At 43.6% G+C, this 27,920-nt stretch overlaps 1 protein-coding gene across 2 annotated transcripts in view; it reads right to left on the bottom strand.

Annotated features, from left to right (window-relative positions):
• Window positions 1-27,920, bottom strand: part of LOC142156541 (uncharacterized) — a 122,725-nt gene that overhangs the window by 89,214 nt on the left and 5,591 nt on the right. Inside the window, exons 2-3 of one of the 2 annotated variants that reach the window (XM_075211123.1) lie at window positions 12,586-12,676; window positions 12,098-12,168 (exon numbers count right to left, since the gene is read on the bottom strand). In XM_075211123.1, the coding sequence (XP_075067224.1) occupies window positions 12,098-12,159 (62 nt within the window). In that variant the 5' untranslated portion in view covers window positions 12,160-12,168; window positions 12,586-12,676. Of the gene's footprint in view, window positions 1-12,097; window positions 12,169-12,585; window positions 12,923-27,920 lie in introns of those variants that run through there. The other variant, XM_075211124.1, reaches the window with a different exon arrangement.

Below are 27,920 nucleotides of genomic sequence, written 5' to 3'. Positions count from 1 at the left end.
GACATTTCGGGAGAGTAGGCAACTATGAGTAAATGAGTAATACACAGTAAGACATACTGCCCTACATTTACATTCCTTACTTTCTGACTGTACTTGCAAAATTGAGACTATTCCACCAGAATTGGGACAGTAGACAGACAGTAATGGGGAGCATCAGTAAGCTTGCAAGTATGGGTGAGAAACGGAGGCTGTCACATGCAGACGATGGAGTGGAGACAGAGACTGTCATGCACAGAAGGGAGAGAAGAAGGCAGGTTCTCATACAAAGAGGTGGGAAGGAGGGGAGACAGAGGCTATCATAAACAGATGGGGAAGATGGGGGTCAGAGACTGTCATAAGCAGGGGGATAAAGACTGTCACATGCATGGGGTTCCAGGAGGGGAGACAGAGGCTGTTACACACATGGACATCGGGTGGAGGAGAGGAGACAGAGGTTGTCACACACATGGGGTGGAGGAGGAGAGACAAAGGATGTCACACACATGGGGTGGAGGAGGGGAGACAGAGGCTGTCACACACATGGGTTGGAGGAGGGGAGACAGAGGCTGTCACACACATGTGGTGGAAGAGGGTGACAGGGGCTGTCACACGCATGGAGTGGAGGAGGGTGACAGAGGTTGTCACACACATGGGGTGGAGGAGGAGAGACAGGGGCTGTCACACACATGGGGTGGAGGAGGCAAGACAGAGGCTGTCACACACATGGGGTGGAGGAGAGACAGGGGCTGTCACACACATGGGGCGGAGGAAGTGAGACAAAGGCTGTCACATACATTGGGTGGAGGAGGGGATACGGAGGCTGTCACACATAGAACAGTTGGGGAGGTTCAGAAGTTGATACAAATAGAGGGAGGGAGAACTGGGAATACAGTGGTTGCCAGTGTCAGACTGGGGCATGAAGGGCCCAAGTGGAATACAATAGTAGAGGCCTTGAGAAAGCGAGTAGCGAAACGCGCGTTGGCGTCCGCCTCACTACTGAATGTCCTTACTCCTCTCTATTAATAGAGATTATAGATAGCATTCATACTCTAATAGGCTGTATGCATGGTGTGCGTGTGAGATCGTGACAATGTGTGGTCGGGGTCTGGCAGCAGCCTTCAGCATTTAACAATAAGAATCCCAACGTAGCTGATTAGCTTAATCTTTATATGTGATCTACTATTACGGGGGATTAATCTTATGACAGCCTAGCAGTATATCATTAGCTACATTTAGATCAATCCTCAACAGTGAGATACAATAGCGTGTGTGTGTGTGAGATCTTATTAAAGACAGGACTAAGACACAACAGCTGTTACAATATCACATTAGGTATTTTACCACTGGCAAATTAAGTGATTATACAAGATTACTTGGTTAAGGTATAATTAAACCAAGCAACTATTAATTTATTGCCAACGATTAATCTCATTAAGTCTATATGTAGGGTTACCAATTACTATTGTAGAGTAACCTATGAACTGAAGTTATCAATCACAGTGATACTATTAACAGCAGGATTATTCCATCAATTATGTAAATAAATCACTAACAAAGTCAGTATGAGAAAGGAGTATAGTATCATATTATAGATTGGACAGTGTTAATAATTGATATACATAACAATTGATATACAAAGTAGCGGGGCATAGCAAATTATTTTTGCTATTTTAATTCACATTTGTTTCACTTTGTTGTTTTTATATTTCGCTATTTACAATTAGAGGGATCTTATTTTAAATAATATTAATAAAGAATTGGATATTTTATCAATAATAAAGATCGCAGAGTGCCTCTATAAGCACCATCCAGTAGTAACACGATATCAGTAACTAATAACTGTTAAAATTATCTGGATTTTGTAAAAGCGATCACCTGGTGCAGTGGTATCCTTTTTCATTCTGGGGCATGAAGGGCCCAAGTGGAATACAATGGTAGAGGCCCACTACAGGGGGTGCAGCCAGCCACTAGATTGGCGTAACCAAACAACTAGAGGGTGTGTGGCAAGCCCACGAAGGACAGCTAGTACCATAGTGTAGTATATAAAGAATGCAGTGTGCATATAGAGAGTACACAGTCTTGACCTGTCCCTTAGATTGGGCAGAACAGTCACCAAAAATCGGGATTGTCACACTAGAATCAGAGCATTTGACAGACTATCCTGCTCTCTCCTACCTGTTCTTGTCACTTTCACTACCTGTGGCTGCTGGTTTCTTTAGTTGTGGCTTGTCTGGATCCTGGAATGTTGGGAACCCTATTTGGAAAAAAAATGGGTACATTTAAACAATTCCAACCAGTCCCAGCGTTAAATCGATTGGACCCACAATTAATACTTAAGCCTTCCTCCAGCCAAAACATTAAAATAATAGTATTTCCATTTAATAAATACACCTATTTCCCTCCCATCAAACAGCCCTAGCAATAAATTAATAGCATTTACATATAATAAATATACCTATTTCCTGCAACTGCACTGCCCTTAAATAATTCATATTCACATTTAATAAATAGACCTTATGCTCCCCAAACTCAGCCCCACATTCAATTAATAGTCCCCAAACCACCCAATCTTAAATTAATAGCCCCCACTATAAAATTTAATTGCCCCACCATCACCCCACAAACAAAATAGCACCCATTAATTAGCTCCACCTACCTCACACACACTACATTGCCACAAGCCCCCTGTGCCATCACACACACACTTCATTGCCACAAGTTCCCTGTGCCATCACACACACATACTACACTGCCACAAGCCCCTGTGCCATCACACACACACATACTACATCGCCACAAGGCCTGTGCCATCACACACACACTTCATTGCCACAAGTCCCCTGTGCCATCACACACACACACTTCACTGCCACACGCCCCCTGTGCCATCACACACACACACTTCACTGCCACACGCCCCCTGTGCCATCACACACACACACTTCATTGCCACAAGTTCCCTGTGCCATCACACACACATACTACACTGCCACAAGCCCCTGTGCCATCACACACACACATACTACATCGCCACAAGGCCTGTGCCATCACACACACACTTCATTGCCACAAGTCCCCTGTGCCATCACACACACACACTTCACTGCCACACGCCCCCTGTGCCATCACACACACACACTTCACTGCCACACGCCCCCTGTGCCATCACACACACACACTTCATTGCCACAAGTCCCCTATGCCTTCACACACACACACTTCACTGCCATAAGCCCCCTGTGCAATCACACACACTTCATTTCCACAAGCCCACTGTGCATTCACACACACACACACACACTTCATTGCCACAAGTTCCCTGTGCCATCACACACACACATACAAACACACTTCATTGCCACAAGCCCCCTGTGCCATCACACACACCATTGCTACAAGCCCCCTGTGCCATCACACAAACACACACTACATTGCCACAAGCCCTCTGTGCCATCACACACACAAACTACATTGCCACAAGCCCTCTGTGCCATCACACACACATACTACATTGCCACAAGCCCTCTGTGCCATCACACACACATATTACATCACCACAAGCCCCGTGCCATGACACACACATACTTCATTTCCACAAGCCCCATGTGCCATCACATACACATACTCCATTGCCACAAGCCCCCTGTGCCATCACACACATTATATTTCCACAAGCCCCCTGTGCCATCACACACACACTTCATTTCCACAAGTCCCCTGTGCCATCACACACACATACTACATTTCCACAAGCCCCTGTGCCATCACACATACATACTACATCGCCACAAGGCCTGTGCCATCACACACACACTTCATTGCCACAAGTCCCCAGTGCCGTCACACACACACACTTCACTGCCACAAGCCGCCTGTGCCATCACACACACACTTCATTGACACAAGCCCCCTGTGCATTCACACACACGCACACACTTCATTGCCACAAGTCTCTTGTGCCAACACACACACACTTCATTGCCACAAGCCCCCTGTGCCATCACACACACTACATTGCTACAAGCCCCCTGTGCCATTACACAAATACACACTACATTGCCACTAGCCCTCTATGCCATCACACACACAAACTACATTGCCACAAGCCCTCTGTGCCATCACACACTCATGCTACATTGCCACAAGCCCCCTGTGCCATCACACACACATACTACATCGCCACAAGCCCCGTGCCATCACACACATACATACTACATTGCCACAAGCCCCTTGTGCCATCACACACACATACTACATTGCCACAAGCCCCCTGTGCCATCACACACATTGTATTGCCACAAGCCCCGTGTCATCACACACACATTACTGTGCCCCTTTTGTCACCATGCTGTGTCCCCTTATGATCACACTGCACCCTCCATGCTGCTTTTGCTCTCCCCCTTCAACACCCTGTGCCATGCTGCTTTTGCTCCCCCTTCACCTGGCCCCTCTCATTACACTGTACCATGCTGCTTTTGCTCCCACTTCTCCAGGTCCCCTTCCATCACCCTGTACCATGCTGCTTTTGTTCCCCCCTTCATCACACTGTGCCATCCTGCTTTCCCCCCCTTCATCACTTTGTGCCATCCTGCTTCCCTCCTTCATCACTCCGTGCCACACTGTCCACCCCCTTTCATCTCTCTGTACCATCCTGCTCCCACTCCCCCCCCCCTTCACCACTCTGGGCCATCCTGCCTCCCCCCTTTCATCACTCGGTGCCATCCTGCTCCCCTCCCCCTTTCATTACTCTGTGCCATGCTGCTTACCCCCCTTTCATCACTCTGTGCCATCCTGCTTTCCTCCCGCCCTCCCTCCATCACTCTGTGCCATCCTGTTTTCCAGCCCCCGTCCCTTCATCACTCTGTGCCATCCTGCTTTTCTCCCCCCCTCCCTTCATAACTCCGTGCCATCCTGCCCCCCCCCCCATGCCTCCGTTCCTTTACTTAGCTTCCTATTGGCTTCTTTCTTCTCTTCTCTTTTCTTCTTGTCTTCTTGCTTGCTGGCTCCTCTCTGCGCCACTCCTCATTGAATGTCGGGTGTGACGTGATGACGTCATGCCCGACATTCAGTGTGAACAAAGCAGGGAGGAGGAAGGAGGTTGAAAGTCAGAGAGGGAGGGGAGGAGAACCAGAGGCTTCCAGTAGAGGTAAAAGTACTGATCAAAATTTGGATCCATTATACATACCATACATGTATGATTTACTTGTAATAGGTTATCTAACACTGCCCACCAACATCAATAACACCCTTTATAGCTATCACACGTATATACTGAACTGGCAGTCACGCTAACTCATATATATGTATGTATGTATATATATACTGGACTTTAACCCACCTGACTAGGACCGCGGGAGGTCTCACAATATTATGTCTGCAGGACATTCTGGGAGAGTAGGCATCTTTGCCTTTACTATTTGATTAATAGATTCCTACAAGTGGCACAATGGTTGGCAGCGAGTGCTGAAGATTCAAGTTCATGCCTTTGTTATCTGTGTGGAATTTGTATTTTCTCACCATGTTAGTGTAAGTTTACTTTAAGTTCTAAGATTTACCCCAATAATAATAATCTGGGTTAATGGCTCTTAACATACTACCTTTTGCTGTTCTGCAGGGGCGCACACAGGGGAGGTTTCTATGTTAGGCATGTGTGATGAAACGAGTTTGATAACACCTTAACCAACCTGTCCCTCGTTTCTCACAATATGTGAATTATAAGATGTACTTTTTATAGTCCTGGTTTTGTTCCCCAGTTCACCAGAGTACAACTACAGTGTCTAATTACATATGGATAAGGGAACATTGTAGCTCATTGTAAATATGTATATTGTTTATTGTATATTGTTGATATTGCAGTGAAGCTGTTATTCATTGTTCTAAAAGTAGAGCCAGGTGGGCTATGGGTAAGGAGCAGGTTCCAGGTCACAGGTGAGGGTGCCCTAGCTACATTCATTCTCCCCCTCCTTTCTCTACAGGAAGTATGGAACAGCTGGGGACCCTGTGACATCACAAAGTATTGTAAGGGGTTAATTTCAGGAGGGGTTAATTGTTATCTGATATTTGGAGGTGGGGAAGGCCAGTTAGTACTCATTATCCTCCACAGGACTGCCTGAGAGATTCTGTCTGGGAAACCGCAGGTCACCCACTGTGGAATAACAGCTTATCTCGACTCCCCCTCCAACCCCCTAGTCCAGCACTCACCAATGTTTAAAACGGAGAGACCCATGGGTTTGTCCAGGGAGGGGAAAATACTATGGAAATTTGACCCTAGATATAAGTAACCACTCCATGGGGAAAGTGGTATTCATTTGGGAAATTGATGGCTGGAAACTGCAGGGTGGCTGGTTTTTGAGTTGCCATTCTCCACCAGTGGAATACATCGGCAGATCCATGGGTTGTCAAATCAGGACAGCCAGGTCACTGTAACTCCTTAAGCTAGTGGGGTAAGGGACAGATGATATGGTAAACCTGCCTGATATTTATTTACTGTTTGTATAAAATATTCTAGTGTTGTTTTTATTACAATAAATGTACTTTTCTAACTGCATTTGCCTGAGTGACTATACAAACCCTAGAAGGTACTGGGTAGGTTCCCTGACATAGTAAAGCACTCCTGGGTGGCCAGCCAGCGTAAAGTGGGTAGAATTGGGCCAGAAAACCCGGTATCTTCACAGCATGTAACATGCCTGCAATGGGCTCTGTACAGCAGCACCGTGGACGCTTCTCCAACGAAGAGCGCCGTGGCTGCTGTACATTGTAAAATAGGCAAAAAGGAGCTGCTGTGCATACGCAGCTGTGGCAGCTCCTCCCAGGCTCAATGTCTCGGTCAGGAATGGCTGTGCTGAAAGTGTATGTGAGTTGTAATATAATAATACTTTATTTAAATATATAATATTCTTATCTGATGAGGAGATAAATGAATACATTCTGCTGCATGTCAGGATTGATAAAGCTTATTAATGTTCTATGTAACAGAGGCGTGACTAGTGGATAAAGAGGGGTATAAAGCACCAATTTTGTAATGCTCACAAGTAATGCTCCAACATTGTTATGATACAATACACATACACCGAGATGAATTTCAAATCACAGGGGAGCTTAGTTAAACTATGAGGAAATAAATATTTGTGGCATAATAACATTAATTAAAACAAATTAAAATGCTGCTGATTAACTTTTATATCTATTGAGAGCAGGAAAGCAACTGAAGTCTTGGGGTATATTTACTAAACTGCGGGTTTTGAAAAAGTGGGGATGTTGCCTATAGCAACCAATCGGATTCTAGCTTTCATTTATTTAGTACTTTCTACAAAATGACAGCTAGAATGTACTTAATAAATGAGGACTAGAATCTGATTGGTTGTTATAGGCAACATCTCCACTTTTTGAAACCCGCAGTTTAGTAAATCTAGCCCTTGAACTTTATGTGAAAGTTATATGGAAACATAGCACACCTTAACAAGGTAATAATTTTAGCACAAAAGCTTCTACCTCTACACATTGAGCTACAGAACCATCTGAATGAAGAACAAGAAGTCAGTATTCACAAATGTTTGAAAGTTCTTCTTCCAAGACACAGTACTCTTATATATGGTGTAATATTTGGATGCTGAGTGCAGAATTGCAATTATCGCTACTCAGCAAATCTGTTAGAGGGCTGACAAGAGCTAACAATCCCTCATGTATACATTTTTACACAGATAAAAGCAGTTTAGGCTCACAAGTTTATTATGTAGTAAAATAAAAATAAATCTATAATATTCAATGGGGGGAATTTAATTGGGCTCGTGAAAGTAACGCGGCCCATGCACTATTAAAAATAGTAATTTTAACTCAGATTTCTGCTCGCGGCTCTCAGAGTTACAAGCAAAAATCAGCGTTGAAATTACCATACTAACGGTAATAAGGCCAACTATTACCGTAGTACAAGTAATAGTGCGCTTGCCACGTTACTTTCACGACTAACGCGGCCAATTGAATTCCCCCCCAATGTATTTTATTTTAAAGTTAATTATAGCATAAAAAACAGGAAACAGACATAGGAAATTTGTGGCATAGGATTAAAAATAAAATAAAAGCTGAAACACACAGTCGTGTTGTTTGCTCAGCTATTCAAATCCAGCCCAAGCTTGTTTTTCAGGTGAATCTGCAGCAAAAATATAGAATCCTTTATTTTATTAATCATTTTTAAAGTAAGTAAAGAAGTCTGCCTATTATACTATATATATAGTCAAAACTGATGTCATGGTATCAATGGGGTTTATTTGCTCTTGATTTGTTCCGTATTTAACCATTTGGAAACCCCCTTAACAATCACGTGTTTGCCCCTATTCTGCTTGTGGCTTCTATATGTGAAATTCAAGTAAATAGGAAATTCTGCAACACAAAACAATTAAGGGAAGCTAAGTATGACAGAAGGTTTAATAACAAGTGCTTTCTTCTTTTCACTTTAGTTTTATAAATGTCACATGCCAAAAACTGTAGGTAAAAAACACATAATAGCAAGTGATTCAATATGCCAAAAACAAAACATGTAATTATCGAAAAAATCAGACACATTTAATCATGGCTGGATACCTATAATAAACTAGCTAGTGAACTGAAATATTCAGTCTAGGTTACCGCAAACAGGAAATTGTTTTATGCAGGTTGTGTGTGGGAGTGCTTGTGAGAAGTACAATAATGAGACACAAATGTCCTGAGCTATTTACATTCAGGAAATATAATATAGGTACTAATTGCAGCAAACACAAGATATTCTTTTGTCGGGTGGCTATAAAATAGTAATTAGAAGTCACTGCTGGGAACAAAGGACAGGAAGGAGGTGTAAAAGAGATGACTAGTTGAACAACACAAGCTACTGTAAGTATATCAAAGATGATAAAAAAGTAGAATGCTGTTTGTACCATCATTTTCTTGGTCCTAAGGGAACCTCTTCTGTGATCTCAGTGGGACATGCACAATGGCATAACTAGTACCTCCAAATAAATGCACTACTCTCATTGATTCTTTAGAAATATAAGACTAAAAACATTGTCACCATCTGGCTGACAAATTCAGTTATTAATTTATATAATAAAGCAGTTTACCAGTGCTATTCATACCTATTTTAATAAAACTTTGTGTATCTATTCCTACCATGCCAGTACTCATAGCCCTAATGAGCATCTCAAGTACAGTACCTGAGCCCAAGTCTTGCAGATTTACCTGCCCATCATTATATAGGCGTCATAGTTACTAATGTGTCTTATGTTTGTAGCATTAGAAGAAGTTTTCTGCATGGAAATTCTCCGTAGCCTCCATGGGACTGATTCATTAAGGATCTTAAATGAAGAGGATTCTTATTTCAGTCTCCTGGGCAAAACCATGTTACATTGCAAGGGGTGTAAATTAGTATTCTGTTTTGCACATAAGTTAAATACTGCCTGTTTTTTCATGTAGCACACACATATCAACTTTAAATTTCAGTGTACAAATAAGCTATCAAGTATTTGTGTGCTACATGAAAAAACAGGCAGTATTTAAGTTATGTGCAAAACAGAACACTCATTTGCACCCCTTGCATTGTAACATGGTTTTGCCCAGGAGACTCTTTATTTAAGGAATCAGGCCCCATGTTGCTAGATTAGACAAATGTGACACTCTCAACACAGAAAAATAAGTATTCAACTGTTTCTAACCTATCTATTTGTGAGCTTGAGATTTCAACGGACATGTATCAATTCAGTTTATTTATAGCCAGTGGCTGGACTACCACCGGAGCAGTCTGCTCATGCAGTGACCCCTGTGCCTGCTTAGAACAACATAACTGGGGCCATCACTGGACCTCTCCCTCAAATTTTGCTTTTTATTATGCCCATGATCATGACTTTCATTTCCCAATTTCTTCCCTATTGAAAACAATCAAACTTGGCAGGCAGCTAAAACTAATTAGCTTTTTGCTTTGTTGCAACCATGTTGCAGCTCTCTGCAAGTGTTTTCAAAGTAAGTAACAGTGTTGGCAGGTCGACTTATTACATGCTTACCAACTTTTATATTTTAGGTGAATTGTCAGTAGGTAGGGAGGCGGGCTGCCGTGAACTGCGTAGTTTGACCCGACCCCACATAGCAAACTGACAGAGTTGTTTCATTCCAAAATAACATTATTCACCGTAAATAGCACCATCAAGGCCCCAATCCCACCCACTTCACTATGAAATGGGCATGGGAGTGGACAAGTATGCTTATTATCATATTAGACAATAATAAAATGACTGTACATACAATTTAAGTATTATTTCATAAGCGTCACTATTAATGCTTTGACTTTTTATTTATTCCTTTATTTTTTGCAACTTGATCTATGACGACCACCTATTTTTTTTTTTTTTTTATAAAAATAATGAAGAAGAGGTGCTGCATTGATTAGAATTTTAATTTAACAGAAATACATATCACTGCAGAAAAGCCTTGGCTGCTATTAATGAATTTACTTTTCGAGCAGGAATTTACTGAAAAATGCATTGATCGTAAGCAATATCTGTTCATATAAATGTTAGCTCATGTTATACCACCCAACATTCCTGAATTAAACAAATGAGAGAAAAACTGCCCGTGCTCGAATCCACCAAGGCCAATCCCTGATCCTACAAATCACTCCCCCTCCATTCCCCATGGCTACACCCTCTTTACCAGCATTGCTGGGGGATATGCTTTAAGATTTATTCTAGTAAGTAATGTTTATGAAAACCAGTGAGGTTACCACACACAGGCAAGCATGATGTATGTAGGTGTGTATTGTATGACTATTTGCTCTGAGTAAACCTACCCCTTTGTGTAGAGTTCTGTACTTTTACAGTCCAGTTGTTGTGACATAATTGCTGATAAGATTGTTGTCATAGAATAAAAGTAGCATTACCTCTTTTTTTCTTGTTGTTAACAATTTCTAATGTTGTAACTTAGTCCATGTTATTGAATTAAGAAATTAGAAAGGTAAATGTATGAAAAACTGCAAATTCAGCTAGCTAAAATAAAATACAAAGCAAACCAATATGACTAGTATACAACACAGCCTCAGCTGACATGACTATTATTGAACCAAATAGGTAGCCCCTAGTGAGCAGCACAATGAACCAATCCATTTTATTTTATGGGCCCTTTGTTGGAATGTTTATTCCACGACTAGTGTTTACACTAGTCTTTGAATAGACTAGAGATACTGTATTAATAGAAAAGGTTGGAGCTACAAGTAACAAGAGGTAAAATAATCTCTTTTGATACTCATCAATAAGTGAGTCATGATTGCGCCATGACAGTCCCGATTCATTGATCTTGATAAGGACTCAAATTACATGAGTGGGGCTTTACCAGAAACAGGGTGCGATTAGGTAGATTACTCAATGTTTTTTTCTGAAATAAGGGGATACTTTGCTTGAATAGAGGATGGTCTTATACTGTCCTGATTATGCCTGGATAAATGTTGGAAGGTACGTAGTACCAAAAAATATCTTCTATTGGTGACTTGTATTATAAAATGCAGCCCCTTCTGAATAATACTGAATGAAGCCTATCTGATAACAAATAAACATGCAGCCCTATATGACCATACATTATTCACTGCTGGACCTCCAGCAGCAGTTCGTCCATCCTCCTTCACTGTTAATGCCTTCCTCTATTTCCTCCCACCAAATGCAACAGCTGATTACCAGCAACCAATTCTTACAGACAGAACTGGCTGCTTTTTTATCAGTCAATGTAGCGTGTGTGTTTTGATAGTTTTACATTATTTGCAAAATATAGAACTGGAATATATGCATACACTGAGTAAAAGGAAACATATGAGTGGTATTTTATGCATTACATTATTTGCAATGACAGTGTAATTTGATTGTAATTGTTTGGTGAAAAATGCATAAGGAAAATGTAATGACCAGTATCACCGGGAAAGGAGGTGGCCAAAGTTGATAATTATGGTCTAAGTAAATATAATTGACTCAAAAATATTTCTTGACTACAATTGGATCTAAATATGATCACCTTTCAGTTTACAACTTTTACCATATACATGTGGATTAAACATGTGTGAAAGCAGAAAAACATATTAATAATGATATATTGTAGCACTTGAAGAGTAACATACCGAGGTCTTGGTGGATCTCCACAGATATTGCCTTGTATCCAGTGCCCACTTGCCAAAGCCATTTTTTGCAGCTTAATAAAAGGGATAAATTTATGTACAGAAGCAAAACAATAAAAGTCAGACTAATAGCTAAAATGTTTTCAGTAATTATCTGCTATTTTTTATCTGAAGGCCATAAAAGGAAAATAATTCACAAATTTCTTATGTCAGTATTCGGCTGTCCCATGCACTGCAGTGCAAGGAAGCAAGGGATGCTGATAATAATATAAAGTCGTTTAGTCTGACCTGCATTTGTGGAAAAATGGGGGTAAAAATTTTAAATTCGAGGGCTCACACAGAACAGTAGAGCCCAAAAGCCCACTTAATGCTAGGACACTTTCTTTGCATAACCAATCAGTAACTCAAATAACATACACTGCTGTCAAGAGTAACTTTCATTGTCCTTAAGTTAATATACATCCGTGCACCTCACATATTGCTTTTCTTACCTGATACTGTGACTTCGCCTATAAATGTCCCAGGCACCAGGGTTAAATAATATGCCTTACTAGACAAGCAACAGTACAGTTTTATCCCTGCCTGGAAAAAAAAAGATTAAAAAAGATATAATAAATAAAAGTAGAGGAGGTTTGAAGACTCCAACTTGCAGCGTTGATCAATGGTTTATTTTACTTGGCACTTGTTGCTATGGTTCAGAGCAAACAAAGACAGCCAGTAAAGTATGAAATTTGCATGAACGGTTTCCACATCAGTAGTGGAACACATGGCAGGTAATGCTGATATGCTATACTCTTTGTTTCAGCAATACCAGGAGATCAGATCACCTTAGCAGGATGTGTGCCTTAGAAGCCAAAGCAGTAAAGTAGAATTTTTTACATATACTTTTTTTGAAGATTGTACACCTATGAGTGACACGGAGAAATGTTGAGAACTTTTTTAGATTAACCGAGTTATTTGAATGTAAGATTATCAGATTCTCCAAGATTATGGAACATTAAATAAAATTAAACTTTGCAACTTTAGTCTTTAAAGTATTACAGCTCTAAGATATTTCCCACGTTTTCATTTTGAAAATTTTTATCATTTATTAGTATATATAATCAAAGTGCACCTGCTTTAATTCTTGAAGAAAAACCAAGGTATAAAGAAAATATAATTTCTAAAAAGTTTTGTACATTTGAACTTTTAACTGTTTTCAGTATTAGAGACAAAAAAAACCAAAAGATTATAAGAATAAAGATTTTCCCCATGTCTAGCAGAGGAGAAGCAGAAAGTAAGAGGGACAATTAAGGATAGTTAGGTGGAGGGCAACACTCATGGAAAAAATAAGTTAAAGGTATGATTGTACAGGAGAATGGAGACAGAGGAAGATAGAGACGTACAAAAGAGAAAATAAAACAGAGCAAAGAGTTACATCTCCTAAGAAAGCTCAGTGGCGCACGCACGGGGGGTTTCTGAGTCTCTAGAAACCCCCCCCCCTGCGCTAACTAAGTGGCCACTGTTCTAAACAGCAGCCGCGGCGCTGTCAAAGAAGCATCCGCGGCGGCTGCTGTATAGGACAGCGCTGGCGAAACGGAGCTGCTGCGCATGCGCAGCAGCTCTCTCTGGGGTTTTTTTTTTTTTTTTTGGTTGGCGGGGGGACAATCCTCCGTGCGCCGCTGAAGCTAGAGTAAAAAGTAGCAGAGAGCAGCATCTATAGCTACTGGGTTTGTGTTCTAGCAAGCTGTAGCAGTGTATCTGTATATCATGTTTGCTAAATTGCTATGGGCCTAAGTCATAAAGGCACGTATCTGAATGTTTTGTGCGCATCCTCCGCATAATTGTTCTGCACATGTGCAGAACCGGCTGATTTTTTTGTTAAACAAAAGGAAACAGTACAGCCTACGTTTTAGAGGAGTGAACGGAGTGGGGAACGCGCAAATTAACGTATGCAATGTACAGTAAGGTCCCTTTCCATGTAGGGAACGTACCAGTCAGCTTCGCTGATTTCCGACGTATCCACTGCACCAGCAAGGGGTCTAGTCTAAGTGCTGATGCTTGGTCTGGTGGCATTACAGGTGCCAGACCCAGCAGCACTAGGCAGTTGTAAAAGACAGATTAAAAAAAAAAAAGCGTGGAGTCCCCCCCTCCAAACAATATTAACCCTTGTACTGCCAGCTTAGTGTTGGTAATTACAAAATCTGGGAGGGAAAAAACTTGGGGTTCCCCCGGTTTTAAGATGACTAGCACTAGTCCAGCTAGCTGGGGCTGTTGGCACTATAGCAAGATAACCCGCAGCATAGGGTCCCCCTGCCATAATGACATACCAGCCCCAGTCTAGTCAGCACTAGGGCTCTTCCCACACCCCTGGGCAGTGGGTGTGGGGTAATAAATGGTAAATAGTCAGAGGAAAATCGGGAGGACAAACAGTGTGGTATCCCCCGATTCTCCTCTAACTAGCTGTAGACATTGCCAGCCAGGGCTGGTGGCACTAAAGCAGGTAAACCTGTAGCAGTAGGTCTCCCTGCCATGATGCAAATCAGTCCCAGGCTAGTCAGCACGGGGCTGGATTCCCTAGGGAATTGGGGTTCGCAAAAAAGGGTACCCAGCCCTCCCACACCCCTGGGCGGTGGTTGTGGGAGGGCTGGGTACCCTAAATTAAAGTGCATTAATTTAGTGTAAACACAAATTCAGTTTGAGGAACTAGAGGTCCCAGCAGACCCAGGCTGCCATTAACAGTCTGGGCATGTTGATGCTTGTAGAACTGCAAGCACCAGCATACCCATGGCCGCCAGGACATGCTGGCACTTGGAGAACCACAAGTGCCAGCATGCCCTGACACCCAGGATGATGTTACTCCCGCTATTAAATGGGAAGCGCAAAAGTCTACCATCCAAGGTCACTTAATCATCTTTGCCTCCCATGAAAAAAACGTTTTAACCAATCAGTTAGAGATCTAGAGAAACAGATCAAGTCTTCACTGCTCTACATCAGAAATATCTGAGACGAAAGACCTATATTAAACTTCTGGCTCTCTGGAGTCAACTTGGAAAGCTAGTTGCCACAAAGGCGGCTAAGACACTCTAGTGACTCCAACAATGTTTCTATGAGAAGGATGACAAAGCGGACACTTTACAAGCTCGTAGATTCCTCAAGCCATAGCAGGATCCGGACCTATTATGGTTCCCATTATATAACCTTCCTTCGCCCTCCATGTCCCCTGAACTTCACGGCCACCAGATGGAGGACTACCTCCATTCTTGCACCCTGCCCATCTTAATTTGGCTCAATTGACGGCTGTGAACAGTGATATCACTGTAGAGGAGATTTTGCAGACTATCAAAACTCTCAGAAATTCAAGAGCCGGAAAGGACGGCCTTACTGCCTTACAGCAGTTTGCTCCCAATCTTGTTCCTATTCTCCTCCCACTATTCAATGCTATCCTGAGTGGTAAGAGGTTTGAGAGTGACACCACTAGAGCGGATGTTATACCTCTCGAAGGAGGGTTGAGACACTAGTCTCTTTGAAAGCTATCGCCCTATCTCGCTTCTCAACGTAGACTTGAAACTCTTTGCTAAGCTACTGGCAAAAACAGGCTCATCCCAGTGATTCGTACTCTGGTCCATTCAGACCAAGTGGGATTTATTCCTTATCGGCAAGCTGCGGATATTACGAGAAGGGCGATAGACCTGATCAGTGCAGCTAACAAATGTCATGCTCCTGCTCTGGTGGTGTCCCTCGACACTGAGAAGGCTTTTGATAGGGTCCCCTGGTCCTTCATGAGATGCGCCCCTGCCACAATGGGCTTCCGTGGTCAATTTCAATGTGGTCTGGCAGCCATTTATTTCAAACTTTCTGCTGTTGTCCTTGCCAATGGTGCTATGTCAACCCTTTATTCCATAGCAAATGGCACGTGACAAGGCAGCCCACCGTCCCTGCTACATTTGCCCTTCTTATGGAACCACTGGCGTCTTGTCTCTGGGATAACCCAGATATCACTGGGCTTTGTGCAGGCCCATGGGAGTATAAATAGGATATAATAGGATATAAAATATAATAGGATATAAAATGATATCCTATTGACCCTCACAAATCTTCTTTCCTCCCTGGCCTCACTTTAGTTTGAAAGCCAACAATATGGGGCCCTCTCCAACCTTATAATCAATACTGACAAATCCGAAATTCTTCCTCTCAATCTTCCTCCTCATATGTCCCACTCGTTTCAGCAACATCACGGTTATAGATGGTGCCCAGATAAGCTGAAATACTCTACCGACATGCTTCAGAGGGTGAGTTTGTTTGCTGAACATTCAAAAGTATTATGTGGCTACACGTTGACCCAGGTGGTTCTCTTCCACTTTACGTCCCTAACGAGACTCTGGATGGATACTGAAGCTAAACTCCTCCATTTAATCTCCCCATATATTTTGCTATGGATTTCAATCAAACACTGCCCACCCCCATCCCTGTTGCTTCCCACTACAAACATTTTCCTTGATAACTGGGATTATAGCACTCGTACCTATCATTTTATTGACAACCCCTCTATTATGACCCTGCTATGGCATTTTCCCCTGGCATGTCCCATAACTCTTTCAGGAATTGGTCTTGCCAAAGTATCATATTTTTATCGGATATTGCCCCTACATGGATCTTCCCCAACTTTGCAGACCTTCAACGTCGCTTTAGTATTCCTCACGTATAGATGCTTGGCAGAGCTCACTGTCCTTAATGCTAGGTAATTGGATTGGGGATGTAGCAGATTACTATTGACTTGTTTGAAATCCCAGGTGTATGTAAATTCTCTGCTCATGAAGTGCATGGCATTGTCAGTCATGAGTTGTTATGGCATGCCATGAACTACAATGTCTCGCTTGGGTTTGTAATAACTGTGTACTGGTGAGATTGGGTAAGTAGTCCATTTCAAACTAGCGTGAGTCCACTCTGAGACCTTTCCCTCTCCATTTGAAAATGTATGCTGCAGTGAGTGCCCATCGCATGTCAGGGATCTCATGCAGGTGCAGTGGAACTTTAATTTGATGATATTCAAGCGTGTTACAAGGTGCATATTAGGAAACCCCTATTTCAGTTTCACCATAGATAGAGCCTTGCTCTCTGCTTAATGGGCTTTATTCCAGAGTGCCCTTGATGAAGTTACTGGATGTAATACTTTTGAAGAGAGTATGGTATGATGAACCGTTGACCTTGCAGTATTCAATTGTTTACTGTTAGTTCATGCCTGATTGCACGGAAAGGTTGTGTTATGTTACACCTCTTTTAATAAATCTGCCAGCATTCTTGATAATGTGTGACAGACACTTACTCAGATAAGCAGCAAGTTTATCATGTCTTAAGCTGAGTACACACTACAGAAATTTCGACCAACTTTTTATGCCGAGCGATTTTACATGCGATCGATGTTCCGATCGCTCAGTCCATGGACTGCATACACACTAGCCTTGTTTAGGACAATAAAGGGAAGAGCGGACGTCCCTCTAGCGACTTTTTATAGCCATGTTGTCGTGAGCAATGACTGTAATTTCGTACTCACTGTTGTGGATCGGTCGGAAGTTTATACACATGAACGAATGAAAATATTAAACGGTACGACCAACCAAATGAGGCGATAATCGTCCATTTGGGCAGACTTTCGACCATCGTGTCACTGCACACACTGACCCGACTTTTGAACGAGCGGTCGTATGTCGGCTGTTTGAGACGATTATTGGACGAAAACAGTGTAGTGTGTACCCAGCTTTAGTCCTCAATTCTCCTCAATGAAAGTACATGAAGACTCATGACATCATACTCCTCTATCAGGTTAACATGCTCAGGGTGAGGCAGGTATGCTGTCACGGGCACTAGGAGTCTTTACCCAGGGATCACCAGGTGATAGGCTTACCAGAGCAGTATAGATGGTAATATGGTACTCTGGTAGCAGGGTGATCACGGAACAGGAAATAGTAGATGATAGAGATGCTCAGGAAAGTCTATGACTAGCAGCACTGGTAATATGGATGTAGTAATACACAAGGAACTGTATGGACAAAGGACACGTGAGGGTAGTCAGTGGTCTGCGGTAGCAAGTTGTACCACTGCTATAGTGAGGAGGAATGTCCAACAGAAACGAGGAGGTGATGAGAGTCAGCGGTCTGCGGATAGCAAGTTGTACCGCTCTCTGAGTGAAGGAATGAAATCCAAGTGGAGGTATCCGGGGAGTCAGTGGTCTGCGTTAGCAAGTTGTACCACTGCTATGTGAGAGGATACTGGAACAGGTGACACAGGAAACAGGGATCAGTGGTCTGCCTCTAGCAAGTTGTACCACTGAATATATATGTGAGGAGAAGCACGGGGAGAGACTGCAATACAGGGGATACACGGGCACCTTAAACTTGATCCACAATAACATGCACAACATATTAATGACTGAACAGCACTGCAATAATAGAAAGTCACTTGAGGTAATCCGGCACAAGATAACACAGTCAATGATGGCAATAGTCTCAGCGGATAGTAAACTCCAGAGGAGAACAAACTCAGTCCAGCAAGATATGCAATACACCAGCACAGTCAATGAGAAGTATGCATACCGTGGTTCAGACGCAGGCTGTCAGACAGGAGTGCAGAGATACCTGAATGGCTGGAGGCCGGCAGGATGCGAAGTCCCTGGAGGGGTGAAGCGGTAATCAAGTAGGTGCAGCGCACAGGTAGGTAGACCAGCAGGGGAACAAATACTCAGGAAGCAGTAGTATGTAGGACTGGACTCCAGGAGGACCCTGAAGAGTAGCGATGATCTAGATGAGATGAAAACAGTGAGGCGCAGATCCGATGCAGACTGGCGAGTAGAGACCAGCGGGAACACGAAGAAGCACGGAGAGCGGGTCAGCTGTTGTAGGACGAGTAGAACTGCGAAGTAGCAGCAGCAGGACTCTGCAGATACACGGAGGTAGCGGATAGCAACCAGCAGGTGCAGCAACGATGAAACACGGGAGAGCAGAGCTGAGCTGGAACTGTTGAGCACGGAGAGTAGCGGATAGGAATCAGCTGTAGCAGTCTCGAGGAAACACGGGAGAGATGAGATGAGCTGAAGACTGAAGCGCACGGAGGCAGCGGATAGGAATCAGCCAAACAGTCACGATGAAACACAGGCGAGTTGAAGTAGATTGAAGACTGTAGTGCACGGAGGCAGCGGATAGGAATCAGCTAACAGTCAGGATGGCACACAGGTGAGTTGAAGTAGATTGAAGACTGTAGTGCACGGAGGCAGCGGATAGGAATCAGCTAACAGCCACGATGATACATAGCAGAGTTGAAGTGGCTTGAAGACTGTAGTGCACGGAGGCAGCGGATAGGAATCAGCTAACAGTCACGATGATACACAGCAGAGTTGAAGTGGCTTGAAGACTGTAGTGCACGGAGGCAGCGGATAGGAATCAGCTAACAGTCACGATGATACACAGGAGGGTTGAAGTGGTTAGGAAACCACAGGAGTAGAAGTGGTATGGAAACCACAGGGATAGAAGTGGTTTGGAAACCACAGGAATCAGCAGCGCTGAATACACGAGGAAACACAGGAACACCTTCAGAGGCTCATGGGGAATGAGACTCCAAGATCAGGCAACGTGGTATTGACCACAGGTGCTTAATATAGGGAGTGTTGCCTGATCTGCCAATTAAGTTAAAGGAACAGGTACTGAAGGGTTTGAAAGGGCTGCGCATGCGCAGACCCTCAGGATAGAGGACGACCACGGTTCCTAAATATACGGGAAGAAGCACTCACAGTCCGGTGAGTGACAGTACCCCCCCTTTTAAAGGTGGGCACAGAACGCCTGGAACCGGGCTTGTCCGGATTTTTGGAATAAAACTTCTTAAGAAGAGCTGGGGCGTTGAGATCTTCAGCTTTGATCCATGAACGCTCCTCAGGACCAAAGCCCTTCCTATGAACGAGGAAACGGAGAACTCCTCGCAAAATTTTTGCGTCCAATACCTGAGTAATCTCGAAATCTTCCTCCTGATGAACTTGAACTGGCTGAGGTGCTGAAGGAGGAGTCGAGAAACGGTTGATGATGAGAGGTTTGAGCAAGGACACATGGAAGGCATTGGAAATACGAAGATTCTTAGGAAGTAGAAGTTTGACACAAACTGGATTTATTACTTGAATGATCCTATATGGACCAATAAAACGAGGAGCGAATTTCATAGATGGGACCTTCAAACGAATATTTTTGGTAGATAACCAGACACGATCTCCAATTTTTAGTGGTGGAATAGCCCGCCTCTTCTTATCTGCGAAAGACTTATATTTGTCAGATGTCTTCTTTAAACAGGTTTTGACCTGAGACCAGATGTTTTTGAAGGTCTGACAAACAGTCTCTACAGCAGGAACTTGGGTGGGAGGGAGGGCAGGAAATTCCGGAAAAGACGGATGGTGACCGTAAACCACAAAGAATGGAGTTTTGGACGATGACTCATGGTACATGTTGTTATGGGCGAATTCAGCCCAAGGAAGCAATTCTACCCAGTTGTCTTGATTGGCTGATGAGAATATCCTTATAAAGGTCTCGAGATCTTGATTGACCCGTTCAGTTTGTCCGTTTGATTGCGGATGGTAAGAAGATGAGAGTGCTAATCGTATGCACAAGGTTTTACAAAGGGCCCGCCAGAATCTGGAAACGAATTGTACTCCTCTATCTGACACAATCTCAGACGGACATCCATGGATACGAAAGATTTCTTTAACGAAATGTTCAGCCAGAGTAGACGAGGAAGGCAAACCAGACAAAGGGACAAAATGAGCCATCTTCGAAAATCTGTCTACCACTACCCAAATAGTATTACAATTTTTACTAGATGGCAGATCAGTAACAAAGTCCATACTAATATGGGTCCAGGGCTTGACCGGAATGGGTAGTGGTTGCAGCAACCCCGCTGGAGTTCTGCGGGAGGATTTGAACTGAGAACACAATTCACAGGAAGCAACAAACTCTTTGACGTCTCTCCTCATCGAGGGCCACCAGTAACTTCGAGAGAGAATCTCAAAGGTCTTGCGTTCACCAGCATGTCCAGAAAAACGAGAAGAATGGAACCACGAAAGGATTTTCCTCCTCAGAGTAGGAGGTACGAGGGTCTTCCCAAATGGTAGCACTTTGGTGGACGAAGCAGCCAGCGAGATACATTTGGGGTCTAATATAGAATGGTTGGAAACCTCTTCAACGTCAGAGGACGTCCCAAAAGCTCGAGATAGAGCGTCAGCTTTCTTGTTCTTGGCAGCTGGTTTGAAGGTTATGATTAATTCGAAACGGGAAAAGAAAAGAGACCATCTTGCTTGACGAGGATTCAAGCATTGGGCAGACTGTAGATATGACAGGTTCTTATGATCTGTGAAAATCGTCACCGGATGACGAGCTCCTTCCAATAAGTATCTCCACTCCTCTAATGCAACTCTGATAGCCAGCAACTCCTTGCCCCCGATCATGTAATTTTTCTCTGCAGGCAGGAGACCCCGAGAGTAAAAGGCACAAGGATGGAATTTTTGTTGGTCCGAGCGTTGGGAGAGAATGGCTCCTAAGCCCACATTAGAGGCATCTACTTCTAGGAAGAAGGGAAGTGTCACATCAGGCTGTCGAAGAATGGGAGCAGAGGAGAAGGACTCTTTAAGAATTTGAAAGGCTTGGAGGGCCTCGTGTGACCATTGCTTAGTATTGGCCCCTTTACGAGTCAGGGCCACAATAGGAGATGCAATGGACGAGAAGTCTTGAATGAAGCGTCTATAGTAACTGGCGAAACCTAAAAAACGCTGGATAGCACGAAGAGTAGTTGGCTGGGGCCAATGTAATACAGCATTCACCTTGTCTGGATCCATCTTCAGGCCAACTCCGGAAACAATATACCCCAAAAATGGAATCTGGGGCAACTCGAATGAACATTTTTCTAGTTTACAGAATAATGAATTTTCCCGGAGTCTGGAAAGGACCTCTGCCACATGTTGGTGATGAGAAGGCAGGTCCTGTGAAAAGATCAATATGTCGTCCAGGTAGACAACGACACATACATATAATAAGTCCCGAAAGATCTCATTAACGAAGCCTTGGAAAACAGCGGGGGCATTGCACAACCCGAAAGGCATTACTAGATATTCATAATGCCCATCTCTGGTGTTGAACGCTGTCTTCCATTCGTCACCGGGACGGATTCTAATTAAATTATAGGCACCACGAAGATCCAACTTGGTAAAGATCCGAGCTCCCTTGATGCGATCAAATAACTCAGTGATCAACGGAATGGGATACCGATTCTTAATAGTAATGGCATTGAGTCCACGAAAATCTATGCAGGGGCGTAGTGATCCATCCTTCTTTTTTACGAAGAAGAATCCGGCTCCAGCGGGAGAGGTAGAAGGTCGAATAAACCCTCGCTGGAGATTCTCCTGGATGTACTCAGATGTGGCTTGAGTTTCAGGTAACGAAAGTGGATAGACCCGACCCCTAGGAGGAGTCTTGCCAGGTAGAAGATCGATCGGACAATCCCAAGAACGATGAGGAGGAAGACGTTCAGACTGAGCTTTATCAAAAACATCGGCAAATGAAGCATACTGAGGAGGGAGTCCCGGTGAGGAAGATGAGATGGAAGATTGCTGTACTTTAAGAGGAATGACTTGAGAAAGACAACGATGATGACATTCAGCTCCCCAAGACGTAACTTGAGGAGTGCGCCAGTCAATCTGGGGAGAATGACATTGAAGCCATGGAAGGCCTAAGACAATCGGACTTGTCGTAACTGGAAGAATTAAAAACGAGATCTCTTCATGGTGTAGCACACCAATCTGAAGTGTTACTGGAGACGTACTCTGAGTGATGAGACCATTGATGAGACGTGATCCATCTATAGCAGTCACAGTAATCGGTGTTTTCAAAGTAATCACTGGTAGGGACCATTGATTCACTAGGGATTTAGAAATGAAATTTCCTGCTGCTCCAGAATCAATCAGTGCCTGAGACTCAAAGGATTTGGTAGCAAAGGAAATCGTAACATCAAAAGCGCAGACTTTTAATTTCGTAGAAGATGGAGAGGACTCCAGGGACCCTAACTTCACCTCTCCAGAACTAGTTAGGGCCTGGCATTTCCCGATTTCTTAGGGCAAGAACTGAGCATATGTGTGGAATCAGCACAATAGATACAAAGTCTATTCTTTACTCTTCGTTTCCTCTCTTCTAAAGATAATTTGGAACGTCCTATCTCCATGGGAATCACGGAAGGTGAAGCTGGACAAAACTGAGGGGTTGAGCGAAGAGGTGCTTTAATTGAAGTTGTTTTCTCAGATTCTCTTTCACGAAACCTCATGTCTACACGATGGCAAAGAGAGATCAAATCTTCTAGTGACGAAGGAAGCTCTTGGGTAGTCAGTGCATCTTTAATTTTATCGGAGAGCCCCTGCCAGAAGGCGGCAATTAATGCTTCAGTGTTCCACTGAAGTTCAGAGGCTAATATCCTAAATTGAATGACGTACTGGCCTACTGTATGAGAACCTTGACGTAAACGAAGAATGCTGGAAGCAGCGGAGGTCACACGACATGGTTCATCGAACACACTTCGGAACATAGAAATGAATTTGGCACTATCTTGTAATACAGGATCGTTTCTCTCCCACAGAGGGGAGGCCCAAGCCAGAGCTTGTCCAGAAAACAATGAGATAAGATAGGCCACTCTGGAACGGTGCGTAGAAAAATTTTGAGGTTGGAGCTCAAAATGAACTGAGCATTGGTTAAGGAAACCCCTACAAGTTTTGGGGTCTCCATCGTACTTTGACGGAGTAGGCAGGTGAAGCGTGGGAGCTGTAGACACCTGGGATGGCACTGGGGAAACGGAGGAAAGCACAGGAGCTTCAACATTAGCTGTAACAGGCTGTCCAGATGGTCCTTGGGAGGCTAACGACTGGTAGCATTGAAGTAACAGCTGTTGGCGAGCATCCTGTTGCTCCACACGGGTGACCAGATGCTGCAGCATCTCTTTGGCTGTAGGTTCCGTATCTGGGTCTGTCAGTGCCTGATCTTACTGTCACGGGCACTAGGAGTCTTTACCCAGGGATCACCAGGTGATAGGCTTACCAGAGCAGTATAGATGGTAATATGGTACTCTGGTAGCAGGGTGATCACGGAACAGGAAATAGTAGATGATAGAGATGCTCAGGAAAGTCTATGACTAGCAGCACTGGTAATATGGATGTAGTAATACACAAGGAACTGTATGGACAAAGGACACGTGAGGGTAGTCAGTGGTCTGCGGTAGCAAGTTGTACCACTGCTATAGTGAGGAGGAATGTCCAACAGAAACGAGGAGGTGATGAGAGTCAGCGGTCTGCGGATAGCAAGTTGTACCGCTCTCTGAGTGAAGGAATGAAATCCAAGTGGAGGTATCCGGGGAGTCAGTGGTCTGCGTTAGCAAGTTGTACCACTGCTATGTGAGAGGATACTGGAACAGGTGACACAGGAAACAGGGATCAGTGGTCTGCCTCTAGCAAGTTGTACCACTGAATATATATGTGAGGAGAAGCACGGGGAGAGACTGCAATACAGGGGATACACGGGCACCTTAAACTTGATCCACAATAACATGCACAACATATTAATGACTGAACAGCACTGCAATAATAGAAAGTCACTTGAGGTAATCCGGCACAAGATAACACAGTCAATGATGGCAATAGTCTCAGCGGATAGTAAACTCCAGAGGAGAACAAACTCAGTCCAGCAAGATATGCAATACACCAGCACAGTCAATGAGAAGTATGCATACCGTGGTTCAGAAGCAGGCTGTCAGACAGGAGTGCAGAGATACCTGAACGGCTGGAGGCCGGCAGGATGCGAAGTCCCTGGAGGGGTGAAGCGGTAATCAAGTAGGTGCAGCGCACAGGTAGGTAGACCAGCAGGGGAACAAATACTCAGGAAGCAGTAGTATGTAGGACTGGACTCCTGGAGGACCCTGAAGAGTAGCGATGATCTAGATGAGATGAAAACAGTGAGGCGCAGATCCGATGCAGACTGGCGAGTAGAGACCAGCGGGAACACGAAGAAGCACGGAGAGCGGGTCAGCTGTTGTAGGACGAGTAGAACTGCGAAGTAGCAGCAGCAGGACTCTGCAGATACATGGAGGTAGCGGATAGCAACCAGCAGGTGCAGCAACGATGAAACACGGGAGAGCAGAGCTGAGCTGGAACTGTTGAGCACGGAGAGTAGCGGATAGGAATCAGCTGTAGCAGTCTCGAGGAAACACGGGAGAGATGAGATGAGCTGAAGACTGAAGCGCACGGAGGCAGCGGATAGGAATCAGCCAAACAGTCACGATGAAACACAGGCGAGTTGAAGTAGATTGAAGACTGTAGTGCACGGAGGCAGCGGATAGGAATCAGCTAACAATCAGGATGGCATACAGGTGAGTTGAAGTAGATTGAAGACTGTAGTGCACGGAGGCAGCGGATAGGAATCAGCTAACAGCCACGATGATACATAGCAGAGTTGAAGTGGCTTGAAGACTGTAGTGCACGGAGGCAGCGGATAGGAATCAGCTAACAGTCACGATGATACACAGCAGAGTTGAAGTGGCTTGAAGACTGTAGTGCACGGAGGCAGCGGATAGGAATCAGCTAACAGTCACGATGATACACAGGAGGGTTGAAGTGGTTAGGAAACCACAGGAGTAGAAGTGGTATGGTAACCACAGGGGTAGAAGTGGTTTGGAAACCACAGGAATCAGCAGCGCTGAATACACGAGGAAACACAGGAACACCTTCAGAGGCTCATGGGGAATGAGACTCCAAGATCAGGCAACGTGGTATTGACCACAGGTGCTTAATATAGGGAGTGTTGCCTGATCTGCCAATTAAGTTAAAGGAACAGGTACTGAAGGGTTTGAAAGGGCTGCGCATGCGCAGACCCTCAGGATGGAGGACGACCACGGTTCCTAAATATACGGGAAGAAGCACTCACAGTCCGGTGAGTGACATATGCACATGAATGGGTATCCGCAACAAATAGTTCAAGTAGCACTTTTGATTATGACATTCAGTTTGTATCTTTGAAGCTTGAGTATCATTCTCTGAATGCCCGAGGATGCTGTGAGAAGGCTTTTTTTGCATCAGGCATGTCTGTTATCAGTTGCTCAACTGTTCCCATAGGGTGATGAGGTCTTAAAAGAGCTTTATTTAGGTCCACTGGGTCAATGCAGATCCTCATTGTTCCATATTTCTTTGCTACAGCTACTAGGGCTGAGACCCATTGCATTGCTTCTTCCATGGGTCCAATCACCTCAAGATTTGTCATTCTGTCAATTTCCACAATGATCTAGTCTTTTATGGCTACTCTTATTCTCCAGACTGTAGTAAGGATTGAGTAATCAAGTAGCATGTGATATTTTACTGGGAGTTTTCCTATTGTGTTGCAGTCAAATAGGTCTTTGAACTTGTTGAGCTCTGGAGGATCTTACTGGTTATTATGTCCCTCTGCTCTAAGCTGTATTAGACCCAGCTTGATAATGTTGGATAGACCTAGCAGAGGTTTGGCCGCATGCTTCTACCGCTCTCTTAAATTCTCTTGCATTCCTCACAGAATGATTGTTGAGCATACATATATATTAATTGCAGTTTCTAATGTAAGCCTCTTTCCTCTCAAGAGGTATATACGGACAGTGTCATTACAAATGTCACATGTAATCCTTTCTCTTATTAGCTCACTGATTATTTCAAAAGGATCATATTTCTTTGCCAGTATGTTGAGTGTGGTCACATATGTTTGCATAGCGTGTTCCCGTTTTTGATTTGTAGTGTTAAAGACATGTCTGTCCATTATTACGCTTTTTACTGGAAGGCATATTTCTTCAAAAGTCTTTAGTAGAATTTCAGGTACTTCTCTATTTTCTCCTTCCTCAAAAATAATTGTATCAGAATTTTCTACTGCATCTGCACCGACTAGTTTGAGCAGGTGTATGCTTTTAATTTTTCTGAGCGTCCTGCCATGCAGTAGAGATGCCATTCCTTCTTGAACTTGAGCTTTTTGTCAGCAAAGTTCTCACCAATCACTAAGTGACTAATGAGACCATGTGCCATGTCTTCCCACTTCTAACACCATGTAGATGTCGGTGAAATAACGCTGGACAACACTTTTTTTGTGGATGAATCAATTAACCTTTGCTGTCACCTCTGTAGGCCAGGTGTGGTAATACCAGACTGACTATAACCTGAACTCCTTGTGCAGAGTCACCTTCCAGAGTTCCCTGCAGCCATGTGACCACCGCATTGCATTGTGAGATGCATGACTCTACAGTACTGGTGAAAACATTTTCCTTTTCGGGTGTCCATTATCACTTACACATTCCTAGGTATGAAAGCTAATTTATTTAGATTTATACAGACCAATTTGTTCACCTGAAAGGAGTCTTTTTTCCATCAATAATTTTTATCAAAATTTTTAAGAACATATATAGTAGTACAGGAAACAAGAAAAGATGGTCAAAACTAGGGATGTGCACCGGCGACTTTTGAGGTCTCGTGTTTTGTGTTTTGGAACCGGATTTTCGCGATGTTTTGGGTTCGGATTTGTTTCGCAAAACACCTGCCGAAAGGTTTTGGTTCGGATTTAAGGTTTTGGATTCAGATTTTTTTTGAAAAAAAACTAAAAAGTGTAAAAATCAAGTTTTTGGGCTTATTTTCACTCCTACACTATTATTAACCTCAATAACATTCAATAACAATCATTTTCACTAATTTAAAGGCTATTCTGAACACCTAACACCTCACAATATTTTTTATTTTTTTTAGTACAAAACGTTGCAACGAGGTATCTTTCTGGACTGC

This window comes from Mixophyes fleayi, chromosome 1 (assembly GCF_038048845.1).
Source record: "Mixophyes fleayi isolate aMixFle1 chromosome 1, aMixFle1.hap1, whole genome shotgun sequence".
NCBI lineage: Eukaryota > Metazoa > Chordata > Amphibia > Anura > Limnodynastidae > Mixophyes > Mixophyes fleayi.
Note: the sequence above shows the minus strand (reverse complement) of the source record. Positions and strands in the feature narration are given on the sequence as shown.